The following is a 21,780-nucleotide window of genomic DNA, read 5'->3' as shown; positions in this document are numbered from 1 at the left end:
TTCCTTTCTTTCTTTCTTTCTTCTTTCCATCTGATGAATGTGAGAGTTGGATCATGCTTAATTTCGACTATTTTGTATGCATTTTCATCTCCTACAAATTTATATTATGTGGATTGTAATACTTACACATATTCGAGTTTTCCGATACAAATTGTCGTCCAAAATACGTGTTTATTAATGAAGATTACTATTTATTATCTTATTTCGATGTTTTGGGGCCTTACCTTAAAGAATTCAAGATCTTACCACTTAAACCAATAAATGATACTTTGGTAAAATTCGTTTTTACCATACTAAATATTTCGATATTAAGGCAAAATCACCCCTTTTGTATATACTAGGTAAAGACACGTGCGACGCACGTGAAAATACATTTTTATTATCAATAATTGTTGTTAAAGAAATGAGATCAGAAGAGATTAATTTAGAAAAAATTATATATTAATGATTTCATGTTATATTAGTCGATAGAAAATGAGTAATGCTACATGTGCAACCAAATTTGTACAATAATTCTTACAATTCAAAAAAATCAATACAGAAATTTCATTGATCAAAATCTCTCGATAAATTAAATATAAAATCTCATTAGATAATAACAAAATCTCACGATATAATTGTTGTAAATATCGCAGTACGATATATTGGTTGTACCTTTAACATCATCCGTAGGAAATTCAATGTAATATAATTTGTACTACATGTATTATAAAATGAGTGCAAAAATATTTGTTTAAAAATTTTATGTGTTATAAATCTAAGGATATTCTTGAATGGAAGGATTTCAAATCCATGTATTTCAATACATTCAAATGTATTTTTGTTATTTAGAGAAGTAACATCATAAACTTCAAATCTACTCATTTCATGTTTATATAATAGTATTTCATGTTAATTATGATATTTTTCAAGTCCACCCAATAATAATGTTATTTGAAATTTATTCTGCTTTATATAAATAATAATATGTAAATAAGTCATGTGTAGATTCAAGATTTTATATATTGTTTCATTGTTAATAATAAAATTATAATTCTAATCAATAAATTTGAAATCAATTTATCCAAGCGCAATCTAAATAAATTAATAATTGTTGAAAAATATTTTAGTAATAAATATTATAATTTTGTATAAATTAGACATTGGAGAAAATATAATATAAAATTGATATCACAATAGTTATTAAAATTAAATTTGAGAGAAGAAAAAAGTATAATACATAACGTTGACCACTTATTTTACCACGTGTTATTGATTTATGAAAAATAAAAATATAATATAGATAATATATTCTAAACCTTAAATTAAATTATTGCGTCAAATGTTTTCTTCTTTTATATTTTCAATTTATATTGCTTTCACGATTTTTTTGTCATCGGTTTTTTCTTCTCTGTGAAAAAACAATATTCTCGCCATCTTCATTAGCAAATCTTATGTGAAGAAATGTATATTCTTCTCTATTTGATGCCTCTACAAATCTCCACACAAATTAAGTGTTTTGTAGAAAAAAAATGTTTGTTTCATCAAGCAAATAAAACCAAAGAATTTTGTTATTTCAGTATTCTACAAAATATTTATTTTTTGTAAAAAATATTTTAACTTAATCTACAAGCAAATAAAATCAATGAATTTTGGTTATTCTATCTTCTAGACAACTGAAAAAATATGATTTAATTAATATTTTATTATATTTATCAAAAAGTGTTCAACTCTTAATGATATAACATATTTATGCAATATGTTATTTAAGTACAAAAATTCAAAATTACGATAACATATTTTTTTTATATTTCATACTATTATTGGAAGTATTAAATTTGTATATATTAATTTTTTTCTGAGAAACTTCTTGCATATATAACTCATTCAAAAGATTATAGATTTACAAAATAAAACAAATCATATTCAATTTAATATTTTGTGAATGTTCACTTCATCTACAAGCAAATAAAAACAAATAAATTTGATCTTTCTTATTATCAATCGTAACTCATAAGGAGAAATATTGAGCAATAATGAATAATTTTTGTAAAGATTTATTCATAATAATTTTAAAAATTTACCTTCAAAGATATGTCATTTCAGATTACATAAATCTATAATTGATTTACTTATATCAATCCTTTATAAAAATACATTTTCGTCAATTGCAAGATCATCAAATAAGTAATTGTTATAGTTTCTGATCTTTATAAAGACGAAAAATAGTTAAAATTAGTAAAAATGTATGTGTTCAATCATATATTGTTAAATTTTAATAATAAACTAAGGCTTTGAAAAATATTAGTTGGATTTTTTATAAAGAAAGATAGATAGAATAAATACTCACGAAATATTTATAAGGTCATCTTTCTTCTATATCCAATAATGCTTTGTATCATTTTTGTAAAATGTAATTAACCGTCGAACCTTCTTCGTAACACCAACCCACATGATTTAATTATTTGGATTCATTATTTTAATTCGTCGTTTTAAATTAATTGTTCTCAATTAATGCAAAATAGAGGATATTTAATATCATGTCCTTACACAAATTATGTTTTTTGTGGAGAAACAAAAGAATTTTGGTATTTCAATATTGTACAAACTAATTTTTTTGGGAAAAAATTATTTTCGCTTCATCCATAAACAAATAAAACCCATGATTTTTTGTATTTCAATATTCTCAAATTAATATTTTGCGGAAAAAAATATGTTCAATTCATCTACAAGAAAATAAAAACCAAAGAATTTTGGAGTTTCAATCTTCTTGGCAACTTGATCATTGGCCCTTGCCAAGCATACGTAGATTGATAATCTTGACATCATCATAATAATTGATTTTACAAAAACTTCCTTATCAAATTAAAGATAAACTTCTTGCATATATAAAAGTATTCAAAAGATTATAAATCTACAAAATAAAATAAATCACATTCAAACAAATATTTTTGTGAAAAACATTTGTTCATTTCATCTACAAGTAAATAAAAACCAAATAACTTTGAGTTTGTCTATGGAAAAGTAGTGAGTATTGCTAATGAATAATTTTTATAAAAATTTATGTATCGTAATTTTAAAAATTTACATTCAAAGATATATCTTTTAATGTTACAAAAACTATAACTGATTTGTCAATATATATCTTTTATAAAAATAATCATTCGTTAATTGCAAGAATCTCTCATAAAATAATTTTTATAGTTTCTAGCCTTTAAAAAGAGGAAAATATAGTTAAAATTAATACAAATATATTATTCAATCTTATATCGTTAAATTTTCATAATAAACCAAGGCTTTGAACAATATTAGTTGACTTTCTTTTTGATAAAGAAATATGGATAAAATAAATATTAATGAAATATTTAATAGGACTATCTATATTTATATCTGATAATTCTTGTATCATTTTGTAAATGTAATTAAATATCGAACATTCTTCATGACATCAACCTTGTTAAAACAAAAACAAAATTAGTTTAATTATTTGGCTTCATTAGTTTAATTCTTCATTTTAAAATAATTAATCTTAATGAACGTAAAATAAAATATATTTAACATCATATGGTTATACAAATTAAGTTTTTGTGGAAAAAATATTTTCACTTTATTTACAAGAAAATAAAACAAAAGAATTTTGTTATTTTAATATTCTACAAATTAACTTTTTTGTGAAAAAATCTACCAATTAAGTTTTTTGTGAAAAAATTATTTTTCACTTCATCTATAAGCAAATAAAACCAATATATTTTGGTATTTCAATATTTTCAAATTAATATTTTTTGTGGAAAAAGTTTGTTCAATTCATCTACAAGAAAATAAAAATAAAAAATTTTAAAGTTTCAGTTTTTTTGGCAACTTAATCATTATCTAACATAAATATAGTTTGACAATTTTATCCTTATCATAATAACTGATTTGACAAAAACATCCTCACTAAATTTTTCCTGTATGTACAAACTAAGGACAAAGTTGACAATACACAATAGAATATAGTTTAACAATTTTATCCTTATCATAATAACTGATTTGACAAAAACATCCTCACTAAATTTTTCCTGTATGTACAAACTAAGGACAAAATTGACAATACACAATAGAAAAACTTTGACCTTGATTCACACTTTTATAATATGTATAGATTTCCCTTCTTAATTAATTTTGTCCCAACTCCAAGACACAAGTGCGGGTTAAAGTATATTTATTTTCGAAAGGATTAAATGAAGCAACCCTAGTTCGAGTGTTTATGCAGTACCGCACAAATCAGCGTTGGATTACTTTTTAATGTCACTAAAATATTATAAGTTTAACATATATTATTTTATTTTGATTGACGAAACTGGCAAAAGAAGCATCGGTGATAGTTTCCGAATTTTCAAAAACATAAAATGTATTTTGACAAGCATTTATTTGTTCCAACGACTTGGCAAGGGAAATATAAATTCTTAGATTTGTAAACCAGCATTTACCAATTAGCACTCTGCTCTTGCAGTTGCTCATTTAAAAGGAACTCACAAGAAAACGCTACAACCTTATTAGTTTAACGGAATGCCATGACATGTTTGGCCAGATGCACACTAGCAAACAATACCCTAAACCATCGCCTAAACAAACTATACCCTACTTAACGAGATATCTACAGAACAGAGCAAGGCTACTATGGAACCAAACCACCTACGAGTCGGGTTGCTCGGATTTCAAAGCAATGTTTCCATTCCTGAGGTAAAGGCTATTGGCAACCATGGAGTCCGTAACCAATCCAACATCTACATCAACGTTATCAAAATTAAGTGTTCCTCTGAGCTTCCGAGTTCTGAAAATTGAACAAAAACAAGGTGTTGATCAAATGTGTACAGATAAATATATTAAAGATTCAATGAAGTTTGTTCTAGTAGACTTTACCCGTTCAAATGCTTGTTGATGGCGGTAAGGTCTTTTGAAGGACTTTGGTAAGCATGAGTACTTTCTCCAACACAGGCATAATAGCTTTTAGAGCTATGTGAAATTAACGCATCCATCTGTCAATATAAATAGGAATTTATTTAAAAGAAAATAAGTCCACTCCACTGCTTTTGAAGTGAGCAAAGAGTGTGGATGTTGGTGCAAAATGCAATCCTAACCAAACATCCTCTAATCTATGCTACCATCGAAGCTTGGAAATCCTAACTCTGTTCTTTCGGACAATATCCACGATGATGTATTCGGAGAGCAATGAAGTAAGTTGGATAGGTTCTTTCTACCGCAAAAGTTTCCAGTTTCTCAACTCCTTAGAAATCATATACTAACTCCACACCACCAGCCACTAGGTCCAACCGCGCCCTCAAATTAATGACCAACTGCTGGACAACCAACATCAGCTCACCCTAATTGAGGATATGAAAAACTAACCACACAAAAAAATAATTTGTAGCTTGACCATAATCACTGTTCACAGCCTCTACGGCCATCTTAAGCAGTCTGTAAAGCAGTGACCATAATTACTGCTTGTGTGCTGCTCTACCAGAAATTTTTGCCTCTTAGACAAAGAGCAAAATTAACCCAAACCGTGAGATAGAGATCTCAAAAGTGTTTAGAAAAGAATATAACATTGATGTACCGTGCCGTGCATCTCGAAAGTTTAGTCACAAATGTGAACTTCAAGGAATACTTGATTAATTTACTGATAATGTAGTACTTAGTCATAATTCTCACAAAAACGTGTGGGCGTTTGGCCAAAGCAGTTCATCTTTTCTAACTTGCAAATTATAGATCTGTCGAGATTGGCAGCTCACTGCTGACCTTCAGTAATTTAAATCTTATATCTTGGGAGCTGAATTGGTTTAAACACGAAGAAGACTAAAAAATTACTTAAAACAATCAGTTATTATAAAGGATCAAAGCTTATGATAAACGGACATGGACTTGGCGATGAGGTTGACTGCTAGAGGATCAGCAGACAGGGGCAGGGGCCACCCTGGTTTATACCTGGATTTTCTATTTTATTGTTGGTGTGCAATGAACAGAAGGAAAAATAAAACACTTAGAAACAAAAATGCTGCATCACAAAGATGCAAGCTGTACAAAAGAAGAAATGTCTCACCACAGATTCAACAGCAAAGACACAATGCACACTATATAAAAAAAATGAGACATGTAATAATATTCCAGAAGTATCTGGCCTGGGGAAAAAAATTAAATAGCAGATGTATCATTAATTTACATAAACAAAATAGCAGAAAGAAAGAATATTTTCTACAACATGCACACATAAATAATGAATAGAATAATGTAACAGAAAAGGAATATGAGAGGAAACTTCATACCTTCGCTGATCTCAAGGGAGAGACGTACACATTATGTGTCGATGATACTTTCCTTGGTGACATGTCTGGTATACTTGGAAAAGAAGACGGCTTTGGCGATGCAGGACATGGACCTGATTGGGATTTGGAAATAAAAATCAAAACATGTTTCGGAAATATAAAGTTGTTCTCTCATTTGTTTATTATTTTTCTCACCTCGCATTATCTGAACATTGTCCAAAAAGACCATCGAAACCTAACCATTGCCCAGATGGATTCATAACCATGAAACAAAAACAATAACACTAACCATCATTATTATTCCTGGTCTCTTGGCCATGATTACTACTTTCAGCCGATCCAGTAGAGGCAAACTCAACCAAAAGAGGCTTGACAGCAGGTATAAATATTTCATTGTAAAATGTGATGATATCAATGTGATCCGGACCACTTTTCTGTTCCAGGAGAAAAAACAAAAACGCTTAAGTTTCTTACTGTATCATGAAAAGGAAAAAAACCAATGCTTACAGGGAGTTGCAAACAATAAAGAAAGATTAATATACCCCATCGCGGCGCACCGCTGTCCAATCAACATAGACACTACGAAAAACTTGCGGTTTGCATTGAGATTCCTTTCTGTAATTGAAAATGATTTCTTTGAAGGTTAAGTTCCGCTGGGAAATCTGCATATATAATAATCAGATGTCAGAGAACCGCAAATACTCGGTGAATATCTACTCAAAATCAGTTAGGCAGACCTTGGTAACTCCATAAAAGCAACAGAGAATAATTTGGTCAATATGTCTGTTAAAGAATAGAGAAGTCCTTTGACCAAGAATCTTCTGAAAAAGACAGTAGACAGACTCCCTTAACTGCTGTGACAGCTGTAGCCTCTCAACCATGCCATTAATTCTGACAGCGGCTAACTTTATAGTCTGAATAAGTGCATAAAGGAAAAAATCTGCAATAAGACAGACCATCCAGCATGTACGAAAAAAAATTTGCCAGACAATTACGACTTATGAGATACTCTCATATACCTGATGAGAAACAGAAACGAGATTTTTTTTTTAAAAAAAGTAACCACTTTTACACGATGGGAAACAAAATATATCAACACAACCAGAGTAAGCTCGTGACTGACAAGTGCAATCACATTGAATATATTGTACCTTGCTGAAAAACACATTAACTGCTGTTTCAGCACAAGTTTCACCTCCGCCACCTGGATTTGGTCTTGTTGGACTGAAAAACAAGCATGAAGAAAACCACTTAGCACAATGTAAAAATAGAACAAGTTTCCTGTGTCCTGGGCTGTTCACAAAAATACCTTGCAAAAGCAGACTGTAGAGCAGGCGGTGGAAATTTTGACTTTGTATTATTAAGAGCCATGAGGCGATCCTTCACAGGAGACGTGAAAGAATTCCGTTCAACTAATACACTTCGGTACTCAGACGACGTTTTTTTGGGGGAACAGATATCGCCATTCTGCCCTGAGATGATTATTTTCAAGTATGTTGGAGCACAAGAAATTTATACCATTCCAAAACATAAACAAGAATTAAAGATCGATAATACTGAACATTAATTGGGAAGTTAGTCTTCAATTAACATCTTACAAAGAAATTATTTTTCAATTTGAAATATCTTGCAGCCAAATGCAAAATCAAATAAATAAGCACCATGTTTTTCAAGCTTTGGCACAGCGGGAGGGACTCCACAAGACATGTCGACGTGCATGGCGATAGCATCAAGAGATGGCATAGGCTCAGCCAACAAGCCTAGTCGACTAATTTCAACACAAAGGGCAGGTCTTGCAACAGTCAAGGTGTTGTACATTGATGAACCTTTTTCCCAGACCATGCTCTCCAAGAGTCGTTCTTCTAATGAGTTTAAATGCCTTCTAAGCTCCCTAGGAAGACTTTCTTCATGCCTGATGAAACTTTCTATAACCTTGCTGAGATCAAAAGCGGTAATTCCAGTTCTCTCCAACACAGTTGGAAATAACATTGTCACGGTTTTATGCGTAGCAAGAACAAGTTCAGCTGAGCAGGCAAGCATACACCTATGAAACCTCTCATTGGTCAGCAAAGATGTTAAATTGATTGCTGGCAAAATCTGGGATTCCGCTGTGCACATCGCTTGTAGAACCCTGTAGTAAAGCTTCATTGCTTCCAGTCGACGTTGTTCGGCCCATATGTTATCCATCAAACTTGCACTTTGCCCTGGTCCACTACTTGGAAAGATGGCCTCAAGTATTATGTGAGCTCTTCTAATGACATCAGCAGTCACATCCCTGTCACAAGATGACAGGAATCTCTCCAGTTCTGCTGAAGGTTTTGATGGAAGAGGAGCTACAACAGTTCGTAGCCATTTAGCAGTAGTCATAGCTGTGCTGACAGGTGTAGCAACCATTCTGGACAAGCCAACGGAAGGAATTTCGTACAAATGACCTAGAGGAGAAGGGTGGCAAGAAAGTGGACTTGTGACCGTCTTTGTCGGGGATGATACCGAGTCGAATTTTCTCTAAGCATGAAAAAAAAATTGAATTTGTATACTAAGAAATTTGAGGTTTATGGAAACAGAGGAATAAATAATTACAAGGTAACCTTGGTTCCGTTTCCTCTCATATTTATTGCATCCCCAGACAGGCTGCCTGAACCTAGCAAGCTGTCATCTTCATTGATGAGTATTCTCTCATCCAATTCACCCTTATTGAGAATCATATCATAATCCTTTTCTAATAACATCATATTTGTAGATAAAGATGATTCATCCATCAAATCTTCAAAATAGATCAACCCATCTGCACTTGGACACAACAACAATATTAAATACTACACAGTTCAAATGACAGCATCCATGGAAGAAAGCTGTTGAATTGCCAACTCAATATACCAACCAGTGACAAAATTTTCCAAATTTTGGGGTGTACATTCAGCAGCCAAGCAAGGCTTTTTCTTTAATATGGTAGTTATCACGTTATTTGCTTTTTCCAGCATTTTCTTCAACTCATCTTCCGAGGTCTCGTACAATTTGCAAAGTGATGCAAGTATGTCAGCCTTGCCATTTGTCATAACTGTATACAAAAGAACAAATGGAAAGATGCCTTAAGCTACAAAGTAACTTCATCACATAGTTCTAATTTTTAGGTAAAAAAAGGCCAAAGAAAGATTACCAAAGCGTTCAGAGTCATAAATATCAAATTTTCTGAACTGAGCAGGTACATGTATAACAAGTAATGCCTGCAAAAAAATTAATACGAGCATTGTAAAACTACAAGATTCAACAAAAATATTAAGATAAGAAGACCACACTGTTGCCAAAGGTTGGGGCCAAAGCACACAAATATGGTAATTAGCATCTACTAATACATATTACAGTTCTTGTTTCGTATGAGTGAGCACTAACAGAATTGGAATTTAGTAAAATTTCACAAATTTGATTACATATTAAAATCCACCAACCACTACAGAAACTAGACCATTGGTGCATGTTACAAGGTCCTTGAAACGGCCGAGCATATGCTCACGCAGCGCCAGGAAAAGCAACCATCCAAAGCGATAATAGTCTGAAACACAGCCAGGGTTGTTGCCACCAGTCGAATGCTTGTTATCACTACCATCAACTGTCAAGAAAAATTGCTGATATGCACGCTTGTAATGCCTGGAATCATAGTACAAATATTGAATCAACTCAGGGAACCTATCCAAGCTCAATGTGTGATATTGTCTGTGAAAAAGAATACTGATTTAACAAAAGAGTATAGTGTCCACTCTCTATGATAATATGGCCCTAATTTGCAATTATTTACTTTTTAGCTGGGTTTGGAACTTTATACTCTTGGGAAAGGGCAAGGGGTTGTGCAGGGCGAACACCAAAGATTCCAATGTTGCTGATGATTGACAATCAGTACAATATAAGGAAATAAATTTCATCTTATTTACTTTATGCCGAACAACTAATAAATAATGATACACTGCTTAAATGATATCAACTTCATTTGATAAAAAATTTTAGAAGACAAATGTAAGTTCATATATTACAAAGGAAACAACAAGGAATAATTATAGAAGATAATGAAATCACTCTCTGAAAACATGAAGAAAAATAATTCACCGTGACAATGCAACCTGCTGAAACTTTGAAAATTGACATAAATGCAAAATTAAAGAAAGATAACATACTAAACAAATACTCACTTGCTCAAAAGGATCAAGTGCACAAAGTTGGTTTGTATTTCCTTTGCCTGATACCATAAAGAAGGAACGAGTCATTAAAAACATAGCACCAAAGTATAAGGTGATGGTGTGAAACACGCTAAAAAAATAGAATAACTTGGTAAAAAAGGTAAGATAATCTGAGATGGAAGTACCTCAATTCTCTTCTCCCAGTCCCCTCCATACAAGTTGCTTAAAATTGTTCCAACCTTGATCAAGAATTGAGGGAGTTCTTTAAAAAAGTCAACAATGCTGCAGGCCAAGAAATAATAGTCTTCTATTATCTTGAACTTCCAATTTTCCACAATACAGAAAAATATCAAGCAAGTAAAGGAAAAATGAAAATACTTGAGCCGGGCTTTTATCAATATCTGGCATATAGTAGGTCCCTTTTCTGTGGTACCACCATTATCCATCAGTCTTCTAGCCGTGAAAAGCACAAATGCAAACCAATATCGTTCTGCTTCTTCCGGCTAATAATGCAAAAACATCAATCAACTATCACTGGGTTAATCTGACAGTAAAATGACCAATGCATGATAAGGCGTTGTCCATTAAGATTTCATGCAATCGGTGACGAAAATGAGACAAGAAAATTGGCGAAGGTCACTGCATACCATCCCAGTCCCAACAGAGGATATATTGGCCAACAAAATACTCTTGGTTTCGGCAAACAGCTTCATGGCTTGTGCCAAAAAAATTTCCCCGTCCAACTGTAAATCATTCTGTTTATAGGACAGGGGCATATGTGAATCAACAATTCATTCAAAGTCGAATGCATTCAACTTCAAATCTATAAACACGTAACACAAAATTACAGAATCTGCTTTGCATTGAGTAATTGCAGCAAAACACAATGAAAATCCTCAAATTTAGCAAGTAATAAATAGACAAAACCTGAACAGAACAGCTCGTGGCATGGGGTTTTACATCGTGCTTCTTGAAAAAATTGGTAATTTTTTGTGTATGAGCAGATCAGCAGTAAATAATAGCATAAAATCAAAATCTTTAAACCAACCCGTACATAAAATTTCATTAAAACGAGAAAAAAAGGAAACAAACCAAAATCAAGATCCATGTCGATTACAAAAAAACAGTGACGGCGGCAGCGGTAAGACAGAAGACATGAGAAATTGAAAGGAGAAAAAAACAAAAAGAGAAACCTTGAAAAAAAAATCGAATCGAGCTTCAATGGAGGTCTCCGGTGAATCTTCAGGATGGAAAATCTTCAGCTCGTCCATATCTTTCCGATCCCCGATCTAACGAATCGACAGATCAGGAGAATCAAGGAGAGAACCAAATCAAGAAGCTGCCAACAGTAGACAGAATCGGAATATTCTCGAACTACACCACCGAGAGCTGGCCGTATCACCACCGGTCGGCCGCTCACTCTACCGAGAAAGGGGGGTGCGCTCGGGGTTTGTTTCAAAGTACAAGTGTTATCAATCGGATAGGCTTTTTCATTGGTTTTGTTTTGTGGGAAAATAAAACCCTCCCTGGTTGCGCGGGAAAAAACATGGCCATGGCATGCCGCACCATCATACATACATGCATCAAACCAATTATTGTGCGCCACGTGTTCCTACAGGTCTCGCATTCCCGCCAAAACCATGCTTCTACTTTGCACTTTTGCTACTCCATTTTCTGGTACGTCGTCTTATTATAAACACCATCGATCGACCAATAAATATGATAATCAAATTACCATCCACTTTTGTTTGAGGAAAAAAAATTTTCACTGGGGCATTTAAGCTCTCGTAAATCGTTAGATCTACCGTTAATGTATAACATGAAATGATTCTCGATCTATCGATATGTTCGTTAAAAAGAATAAAATATAACTTACGTAACGATGAATGAAGCTTACACCGAATTCAAAATATTATATCGAATCAATTGTTTTCGTAATTTTTATGAGATGATAATAAAATACCAAGTAAAATTAGTTTCAAATGAAATAGTAGAATTTTAATTTTGTTTAAAAAAAATCAAAGGAATTTTCCAAGTCAGATGAGACCATTGCCCAATATTGCTTGTTGGGTGATTATTGTGATTAGTATTTTGCAATAAATTGTCATGTTTTGTTTTTATCATGCTTTAAGGGTAATAAATGTGTATTAGAAACGTATAATTTTTCGTTGATATAAGTTATTTATCACATGTATATTAATCAAGTATGTGACACTCTTGTTAAAAGATATATTTTGCGATAATTATACAAGTCAAATGTTTCAAATAATACACAATTTAAACATTTCATTTAATTATATTTTTTATGTCGGGGTCTGGAGGAACATGATTAGAATGAAAGGAATTTCAGAGTTGTGCATACATGAGATTGTAAAGTTGAGAAAAATCTAAAAGATTAATAACTAGTACTCATTTCGACAACATGCGATTTTTTCGAAAATTTATAAATTAAAAACTCAAAAGTTAAATGTGTTTGACTCGAAAAAATCAGGAGAAGAATGACGGAAAAGAGGGGTAAGTCTAAAGAATATTTTATCCAATTCGGTTGAGTGGGGCCACGTGAAAATGTGTTATTGGATCAGTAACCCGTCCAATAGTATATCTCTTTCACAGGCGGTAATACAAGCCCAACACTCCACTTAGCAAGCAAAGGTGCGGCTCTCGTGTATGCGGAGAGGTGGAGTGCAATCCTCGCCTCCATAGATTTCATTTCAGCAGAGTTTGTTGCGGCAGAGGTAGAACTATGGCGAGTTGTGTGTGGAAGCCGCCTCCTATTTATCTCCGATGGCCGAATTTGGGCTGTCCCCTTCGTTTTAGTCAACCACGTCATATTTCCCTTTCCTCACTCACGTTTGCCGATAACCTTTGTTCTGCTCGTGGTCCCAGTAGATTGCGTAGCAGCTCCGATCCGAATAATCAGACAGAAACAGTGGGAATTCAGCTTTACCGAGATATCGACAGGTTTGATCTTTTATGTCTTGGTGTTTTTTTTATGCTACTAGTGTTGTTGCTTGAATTCAATCTGATATTTTTAGAGTTAGCCCTTGACATATGATTGTATTAGTTTTTCTATCAAGGGATGTTATTTCTCAGCTTCATTCCCTCGCTTTCTTTTTCTGGTAGCATATATATGGATATAACACATAACCTATTTTAGAATCTCCATGATTCTTCATTCACCAATTACGTTAAATAAGCCGTTTCTTCGATAATATACAGAATAATCACGGAGACTGTGAAACAATCTCAAGGTGGCTGGGGTGCTTCAGGAGACTGGAGTGAAATTGAGGTATACTTTAGTCTACTGGAATGAAATTGAGGTATAAATTAGTCGTGCCGCTCGTCTGTCTTATGGATTTGGCATTCTTCTATCAAGAGTTGTCAGCTTTCCTTGAGAATGGATTATATTTTGGCTTCTTTTAGATTTTTTTGCTTGTCCTGTAAAAGTGCTAAAACTACTTGGTGGAGCACCTATGTTGTTGAACAGATGAAGGGATTTTTAATGTGCAGAGATTTCTGATAATATTTCTATGTAATATTCAGGGAGCTTGGGTATTGAGACCAAAAACATCTAAGGTTACATCTATTGTACATTTTGTTGGTGGTATATTTGTTGGGGCTGCCCCACAGCTTGCTTACCGCTTGTTCTTGGAACGCCTTGCAGATAGGTGAGGATTTTTTTACTTCTGAAAATGTTTGCTGATTCTTTATTTGACCTCTTCCATTTACCTCTTTCATGTCGTACGCTTGTTATATTATGCTCTGCTGCTACAATAAGGAATATTTTACTACTCTGCCTTTGACCTTCATTCATCTTCCTTATTTGTTGTTTATCGTTATCAGCTCTTTATAGGAGAAGCTGGACCATTTTTTTAGCATCACTTTGTCGAAGTTCCATTTTATCTATTTAGGATTCTCTTTTTCTTTTTCCTTAACACTATAGTTTTTTGGTTTGTCTTTTGTGCTTTGGTTGGGGGGAAGGCTGTCCTAGAAGAACATGGACGAATAGTGTTGGAAATCTGGATAACCAAGGCTGTGATATGATTGTGTTCCTCGGAATATTCTAGGATCATTATTTTATCGTGAACAGAGAACGTAAAATTGTAATTAGGAAAGTAGAATTCTGTCAAAAATTTAGCTTTTATCAGTTTTCCTTTTGCATCTTAATCTCTCTTCTAAGAGAACTTTGTATTCATTCAGAAATATACAAGAAAATATTTTCTCATACTTTCCAAGGAATAGGATAAATAATCTTGTTCTATCATCATTGAGAACTTGATTATAATAACTTGCATCTTTTTCCCTGTTTGATTCAGGGGTATATTAGTTATAGCCACACCTTTTGCTAGCAGTTTTGACCACTTCCTCATAGCTGATGAAGTTCAGTTTAAATTTGAGAGGTGTCTTCGCTGTCTCCAGGAAAGAGTAAGTTGTACCTTCAAATGTGTAGAAGTAACTTGCTTCCTAAACCAGAAGTTTATTGTTGAGTTGTTTTGTTGCACAGGTGGAAGATATTCCTACTTTTGGCATTGGACATTCATTGGGATCTGTGGTTCATCTTCTCATAGGTTGACATATTATGTATATATTTATTACTTTTATAGCAGTTGTAATCAAGACAAGGTCTGGTAATAGTTGATTTGGTTTGCTGATCATCAGGCTCAAGGTATGCTGTACAAAGGAACGGGAATATATTAATGGCATTCAACAACAAGGTAAGACAAATCAGATTATCTTAACGTCTCTGAATTCAGTGAAATTGAAGACTTCTTTGAGTGTCGTATTCATGGGTGTCCAAATCAGTTCGTAAGTTGATGTCCATATATGTCCTAGGAGAAGAGTGCAAGAGAATGTAGGCTTTAAGTATTCCTGGTCAATGATGTAAAATTTAGTTAAAAGACATCCAGACTTGACAATTTGGTAATTTCATCAAGCCACAAGTATGAAACCACAAGTCCAACTTACTTTTCTTAGGTTGTGCTCGGATGGAATAATTTGATTTGAAGAGAAGGACTTGATTCGTGAGAGAGATTTGAAAAGTGGATTTGATGAAATTCACCCATCAAATCTATCATAATCATTATTGCATTTATATATGATAAGGGAAGGGTGAAATCCATAGTTTTAAATCCTTCTATTCAAGCCTAACCTTAAGGTAAAATGGAAGCTTTCTTTTAAAAATTGAATACCATTTGACAACTCTCTTCATTCGAAGGTTGAACGGGTTTTGCAAATGAGAGATTCCTTAGTGCTAGAAGTACACCCCTAAAATTTGTTATTCGTTTTCTTATTAGGTAGCAACTTCATTAGGCCCCAGGTCTTTTGATATCCTAAAGTTGTTCTTGAAGGAAGAATTAGGACGAATGGAATAGTGAGAAATACCATTTAATAAGGTGCACATTAGTGTATTTTGTGCAAACAGTTGCACACTTATTGCATAAATTTCACGATAGCAAGGAACATGACAATTTTCTTATGCTTTGCCACTTATATTGCTCTCACCATACTCTCTGACATTATTCATATAATGGATATATGGTGGCTCAGCCTAAGACAAATGTCACCTTGGAAACATTCTGTCTTGAGTAGAAAAAATATCATCAATTTAAATGAAAATCATCCCTTTTTGTCATGTGTTTTTTGACTTCTTAATCTACATAATAATCTTACTATCTAATTAAAGTTGAGGCCCCTATACTAACTCACTTTTAATAAATTTGGTGAAATTGTATTTAAAGTACAATTATACCTCATTACATAACTTTATCGATGAATTTTTTACCTAAAATAGTCATATATTTTAATGTAGTTTTAAATTTTTAGATAGTATATCACTCTTAATAAAATATATGAAAATATCATTAATTTGAATTTTTTTATCATGATTAGATAAATACTTTAGCTATATAAGCACGCAACACGTGTGCACTAGTATATGTTTAAAGTTTAGGTGCTTTACATGTTTATTCTACTTTCAGGAAGCAAGCCTGGCCATTCCTTTGCTTTCACCCGTTCTTGTTCCAATGGCTCAAAGCATTGGGCCATTTTTGTCACAATTAGCATCATCGCCAACAATTCGCTTTGGGGTGAGTTTAACTTCCATCTTATGCTTTTTCAGACGTTAATCTACTACAGCAGGCAGCTTTGTTAGCTTCACAATTTATGCTGAACAAATATTGCAATCTTGGAAAATTAACTAGTTTTATGTGCTATCAAAAACTGTTCCTTTATGGCTTTTTTACTTTGTAATTGAGCATCATTGGTGAAGATTTAGAACTCTTCCTAGTTAACTAATCCAAGAGTATACTGTGATTGTGCGCCTCCTATCAATACTTCTATTCTTCTGCAAGGCTAGTAGTGTTGTTAAACATTATGGAAATATTTTTGGGAAGATGTGTTTTGGAATATTGTTGGAGAATGTGATGTCTATTTGTTTTTATTTTCAAAATAGGCTAATATTACCACAACTGCCAAGTTATATGAGGCAGTAATGACATCACATGTATTTGTTTATTTTATTTTCATGTTAGATATTTTAAATTTTAAATTAAATGGTGAGTTAAAATATGGTATTATAAAAAAACTCTTTCTGGAGAATGATCTTCTTCCATCGGTCACCAACCCATTTCTCCCGACAACTCCTTGTATTAGTATGACCCAGTCATATGGTCAGATGCTCCATTGTCAATTATCCAACATTTGTTTGATGAAGATTTTGATGAAAAGTGAGTGGTTGTATCACCTCTATTGGCTATAGCGCAAGTTGGTCCATTAAAAATATCATAACCAATGCCATGAGAATAGGAGTCCTATTCATTCCAGCTGAAAATCCAATCGAGGGCTCAATTGAAGTCTCACTTGAGATCTTTGATTATTTAAAAAGCCTTCGTAACAGATCCCTTTTGTTTATTTTGAGAAATTCAGCCCACTCTCCATCACAATTTCATTTTCTGCGATGAGAGCTATGCGATTTTGCCCTTTTTCTTCTTTGCTTTACAATGAGGCAGCTTTCCATGGAGTTTTCATCATGTTTCTTGAGTTTCATGGTTTGTCATAAAATCCTAGGCCCCTACTTCTGTGAGTATGTTATAATACTCGCTGACAGTCGTGACTTGGTTGGTGTTTTGGATTTTACCAAACTAGATAACATTGTGATTTGTTTCTATGTCAAAGTATACATTCTTGGCCGCTATCCATATTTCTTTAGCCTTTGAATGGAATCAATTTGTTTTTCAATACTTGGCTCCATAAAATAGATGACCAAGCCATTACAATGGCCTTCTCAGCCTCCACGCAGAATAACCCTTACAATAACCATTTCCTTGTTTTAGGCAAAATATTTTCTTCATATTGATCCTCTCTCTCTCTATATATGGATGGGACATGTTTACTCTTTTTTCATTTTAGACTTACATTTGAAAGTTTGTGTTAGTTCTTGCTATTATTTACTGATAAATTTCAGACTAGCAAACTATATTTGAAACTTGCAGGCGGAGATGACCAAGAAGCAATTTGAGAACCTCAGTCCTGCCATTTTGAAGCAAGTTCTTCCTTTGGTTGAGCAGCTTCCTCCATTGTACATGGACTTGGCTAAAGGGAGGGAAAATTTCTCACCGAAGCCAGAAGAAACTCAGCGTCTGGTAAACCATGTTTCCTGTTGGTAGAGTCCGAATTTTCATTTTTCTTTCCAATATCATAGCGATAAACAATGATAATCATGAGATGGCTACCTTTCTATCATAGTTGGTGTGTTTTATTAATTTTCATGTGCTGTGAGGGCTAAATATTATTAAATCTAGCTTATGTTCTTCGGAAATTAGTTTGGGTTGGATTCTGGCTGGTTATTATGAAATTTGGGGGAAATTCTCGAGAAAAAGTTTTCAGAGCAAAATGCATTATTTAGTAAAACTAATACCCGTCAATCGTGACAAGATTAATGTCTGTAAGTTATTTTATTTGGTTGTGTAATTGACAGATCAGGTCTTACTATGGCATCTCAAGGAATCTTCTGATAAAGTTCAAAGATGATACCATTGATGAGACTTCAGTACTAGCCCAGGTTCTTACTTCAGATTCTGCCATCAGTTCAATGCTGGACATGTCTATCCGTTTGTTGCCTGGGGATCATGGGCTGCCTCTGCAACAGGTGAGCCATAATTTAAAATGTTCACGATATGTAGGAATCAGAGATATGCTCTCATTTCCTATTTTGGCAAGTACTTTAATTTTAGGATGAAAATATGTCTGCCCAGGTAAGATTTCGAAAACAAAACTCTTATTTGTCGTTATTCTCAATTTCAGGCTCCTTTTGATGTTCCCCCAGCAATGGCAGATGCTGTCAGCCGGAGCGGAGAGTTTCTGGCGACGTTAACCGCGGGTACACCTTGGGAGGCCGTCGCCAAAGAAGTGGGCAACACGTTCAGCACAGACTCGAGAATTTTCGCTGAAAATTCCAAGGATATCGACGGGCTTGTCGATGTGATTGCAACATGGATAGCCTCAAATCCTAGTCCAACAAGGCTTTTAAGGCCGTAGAATAGAAAGAGAGAGATGCACAGAGAGAACGTAGACAAGAATAATAATAGCATGTATAGATATGTTGTATCTATTACAAAATTGTGTGTAACATTTGTTGTAAATTGTGTATGAAATAAGACATGGTTCGAATATTATAATCAACATCTACTCTTTTGTATTTTGAGCGGTGAAAAAAGGAATAACAATGTTAATCAACTTATCAAAAAGAAAGTAAAATAAGGTCTAGGGTTTTGAAAACAAAGCAGAAAAAAGATCCCGTACTCAAATTTCGAGGTAGGTTCTAGTTTCAGGTCAGGGTTTGCATTAAAAAGATACAAACCGTGATCACGTCTAATTAGGATTTATTCCACCCTACACTTATGGTAATTACACAAATATCTAATCCAAATGATGGTAAAGAGACTAAGTATTATTTCTCGTTGCTCAATGCGAATACAAAAATTGGCGTGAATTCTCCGGTAGCCCTTAGACAAAATGTTAAGACACTACCCATACACTAGGATTGAACTAACACTAATTAGTTAGCATGCAAAAGCAGGTATCAAGAATATTTGAGGGTTCTGGTCATTGTTCTTGTCATATTTCATGCAATGCAGCCCACACCTTCATCAATAGCAAGGTTTTATAAATTAATGACTATGATGAACCTTGGGAATTTGTTTATCCATATTTCAACATCACGTAGATCAAAATTTGTAAAAACATTAGTTTCTACAATCAGAGTTCAAAATCAGGACAGTGTCGGAACATAAACAGCATTAATATGTACATCATATTAAGGGGTGGGGGGGACAAACTGAAAAAAATAACAGATACATGGCGTGTAATTTCTTCCGGATCTTCCATCACAGAACTTTCTATCTAAACATCATGATAAAGATATAAGCCAAGTCCAAACCGAGCACAAGCTCTGCAAAAAGCTATTTCCTCCGCTTTGGCAACAGGATCTGTTGAACTGCCGACATCATTGGCTAACACCGTCCCAGTCGATTCACGATGTGCCTGCATCGTTTCGCACATCCAACACATTTATTCAGCTTCCATATATCATAAAACAAGCATAATGAAATACAGCCATAATTATATACCTCTCCATCCGATCCTCGTACAATGACACGGTAAACCACTGTCACACTTCCATTTTCCGAAAATATAACATCACGAATTTCTCCACACCAACCTATGAAAGAAATATCAGTAATAAACTATTTGGCACTTCAGCTGACGAAGAGATATGCAAATCCAAGTGCTTGGGTAACAAATATTCGCTAGCCAAAATTCATCAGTCACCATTGAGGCCAATTTGTCATAAGATTGGAACTTGGACCTAAATCAACCCCAAAAGCTAGCTCAAGGGGAGGATGACTAACACATCCCCCACGCTCAGGAATGAGCATCTGGAGCGTGAAGTTTACGAATGACCCAATTATGAGCAGAACGGGTGACCCAACTATGGACAATCCAACACGGTGGAACCTGAGCTCTGATACCATGTTAAGATTGGAACTTGGACCTAACTCAACCCCAAAATGTAGCTCAAGGGTGGAAGATTGTCCAAGACCATATATATAACTCCCATGTATTTTATCCAACCGATGTGGGACAACTAACAAACACCGATACAAATCTGACTTAATCATCACTCTTAGCCAAACCGTATCAATTCCCAAAATATCTTTATTTTCACACAATATTTTAATCCAGAATATATTAATCTGAACGTAAAAGATAATTTAAAATTTTCTGGCATTGTTTGCGATTTAAATAACAATCTATTTTTCCAAGATATAAACCAAAAATTATTTATTTTACCACAATATACTTCAAAAACCTTCACCTAACACTCCCAAAATGCTAGCATATCGGACATTGTCGAGAATTCTAATTCGACTTTATCTAACACAGTTGGGATTGTATCTCTCGGATTTTCCTATACTACATCGAGAAATCTACTCCCTCTGCATGTATATGAACTTTTGTATTAATTTTTTTAACTTCAATAAACTGTAAAGAACAATCGTAAATTCACATAGCACGATTCTCGGTACATTATTTTAATTCTCAAATGCAAGAAGGAAAGAGACACCCAAAAAAACACCTAATCACTTAGAGAAAAAAGATTTTGGTCAAAAAAAGTAAGCTTTAAGCATAGTTCTCCCAATACAATGAAACAGCGTTACACCGGATAATTGAATTTAAATTTTATTATAAACATGTCGAGAAGGGATCTGCAAACATTAACTTCCAATTCAGGGAAAACCCATCGACAAGAAGCATAATCAAGATCAGGCAAAAGCCAGAGAGCGATGAATAATTTAGTATAAATCACCTGGAGCATAAAAGCTGAGCATACGATTGGCCTGGTACCTGGTCATATACAGGGATCGGAAGTGTTAAAAAAAACTCGAAATTTGTTTCAAATCAGAGATTTTCACGGTAATTACCAGGGGATGAAGGTGGATTTATGATCCTGAGTGTTGATGATATTATCGGGGATCCTCTTGTTGAGGTCAGGTAGAATCTCAGCAAGGGGACGAGTGATGCAGGAAGACTTGTCCAGAGGCACCACGTAATTGGAATTCGGGGCGGGGGCGGCACTCCCCTTCTTACCGCTACTGCTATTGCCGCCGGAGACCGCAGAAATGCGAAAATTGAGTTGGGTGGGAGCGTGGCGGAGCAGCATCAACGGCTCCGATGGGTGAAGAAAAAGTTTAGGGGTTTGGAGGGCCATCCTTACAGGAGCAGCGGTTGTTTAACGAGAAAGAGAGTGGAATGGTAGTTGAGTAGTTGAA

At 34.0% G+C, this 21,780-nt stretch overlaps 3 protein-coding genes across 3 annotated transcripts; 1 reads left to right on the top strand and 2 right to left on the bottom strand.

Annotated features, from left to right (window-relative positions):
- Window positions 1–4,351: 4,351 nt before the first annotated feature.
- LOC142532731 (retinoblastoma-related protein-like) lies at window positions 4,352–11,972 on the bottom strand. The gene is made up of 18 exons (XM_075639149.1): window positions 11,644–11,972; window positions 11,098–11,205; window positions 10,829–10,953; window positions 10,636–10,732; window positions 10,463–10,509; window positions 9,728–9,926; window positions 9,439–9,505; window positions 9,163–9,339; window positions 8,870–9,066; window positions 7,943–8,786; window positions 7,591–7,753; window positions 7,433–7,505; window positions 7,019–7,195; window positions 6,824–6,943; window positions 6,571–6,715; window positions 6,282–6,394; window positions 4,882–4,997; window positions 4,352–4,792 (listed from the first exon to the last, which is right to left on the bottom strand). The coding sequence occupies exons 1-18, from the start codon at window positions 11,719–11,721 to the stop codon at window positions 4,654–4,656; spliced, it is 2,985 nt and encodes a 994-aa protein (XP_075495264.1). The 5' UTR covers window positions 11,722–11,972; the 3' UTR covers window positions 4,352–4,653.
- Window positions 11,973–13,051: 1,079 nt separating this feature from the next.
- LOC142533062 (uncharacterized) lies at window positions 13,052–19,145 on the top strand. The gene is made up of 10 exons (XM_075639664.1): window positions 13,052–13,411; window positions 13,670–13,739; window positions 13,994–14,118; window positions 14,767–14,875; window positions 14,955–15,018; window positions 15,110–15,165; window positions 16,429–16,536; window positions 17,941–18,090; window positions 18,426–18,596; window positions 18,752–19,145. Exons 1-10 carry the CDS (start codon window positions 13,194–13,196, stop codon window positions 18,983–18,985), a joined length of 1,305 nt encoding a protein of 434 aa, XP_075495779.1. The 5' UTR covers window positions 13,052–13,193; the 3' UTR covers window positions 18,986–19,145.
- A 485-nt stretch (window positions 19,146–19,630) lies between these two features.
- Window positions 19,631–21,780, bottom strand: LOC142533765 (DNA repair RAD52-like protein 2, chloroplastic). Its single transcript, XM_075640655.1, has 4 exons — window positions 21,433–21,780; window positions 21,318–21,355; window positions 20,077–20,168; window positions 19,631–19,990 (listed from the first exon to the last, which is right to left on the bottom strand). Exons 1-4 carry the CDS (start codon window positions 21,717–21,719, stop codon window positions 19,850–19,852), a joined length of 558 nt encoding a protein of 185 aa, XP_075496770.1. The 5' UTR covers window positions 21,720–21,780; the 3' UTR covers window positions 19,631–19,849.

This window comes from Primulina tabacum, chromosome 18, assembly GCF_025594145.1.
Source record: "Primulina tabacum isolate GXHZ01 chromosome 18, ASM2559414v2, whole genome shotgun sequence".
NCBI lineage: Eukaryota > Viridiplantae > Streptophyta > Magnoliopsida > Lamiales > Gesneriaceae > Primulina > Primulina tabacum.
This window is presented reverse-complemented; position numbering and strand designations above follow the sequence as displayed.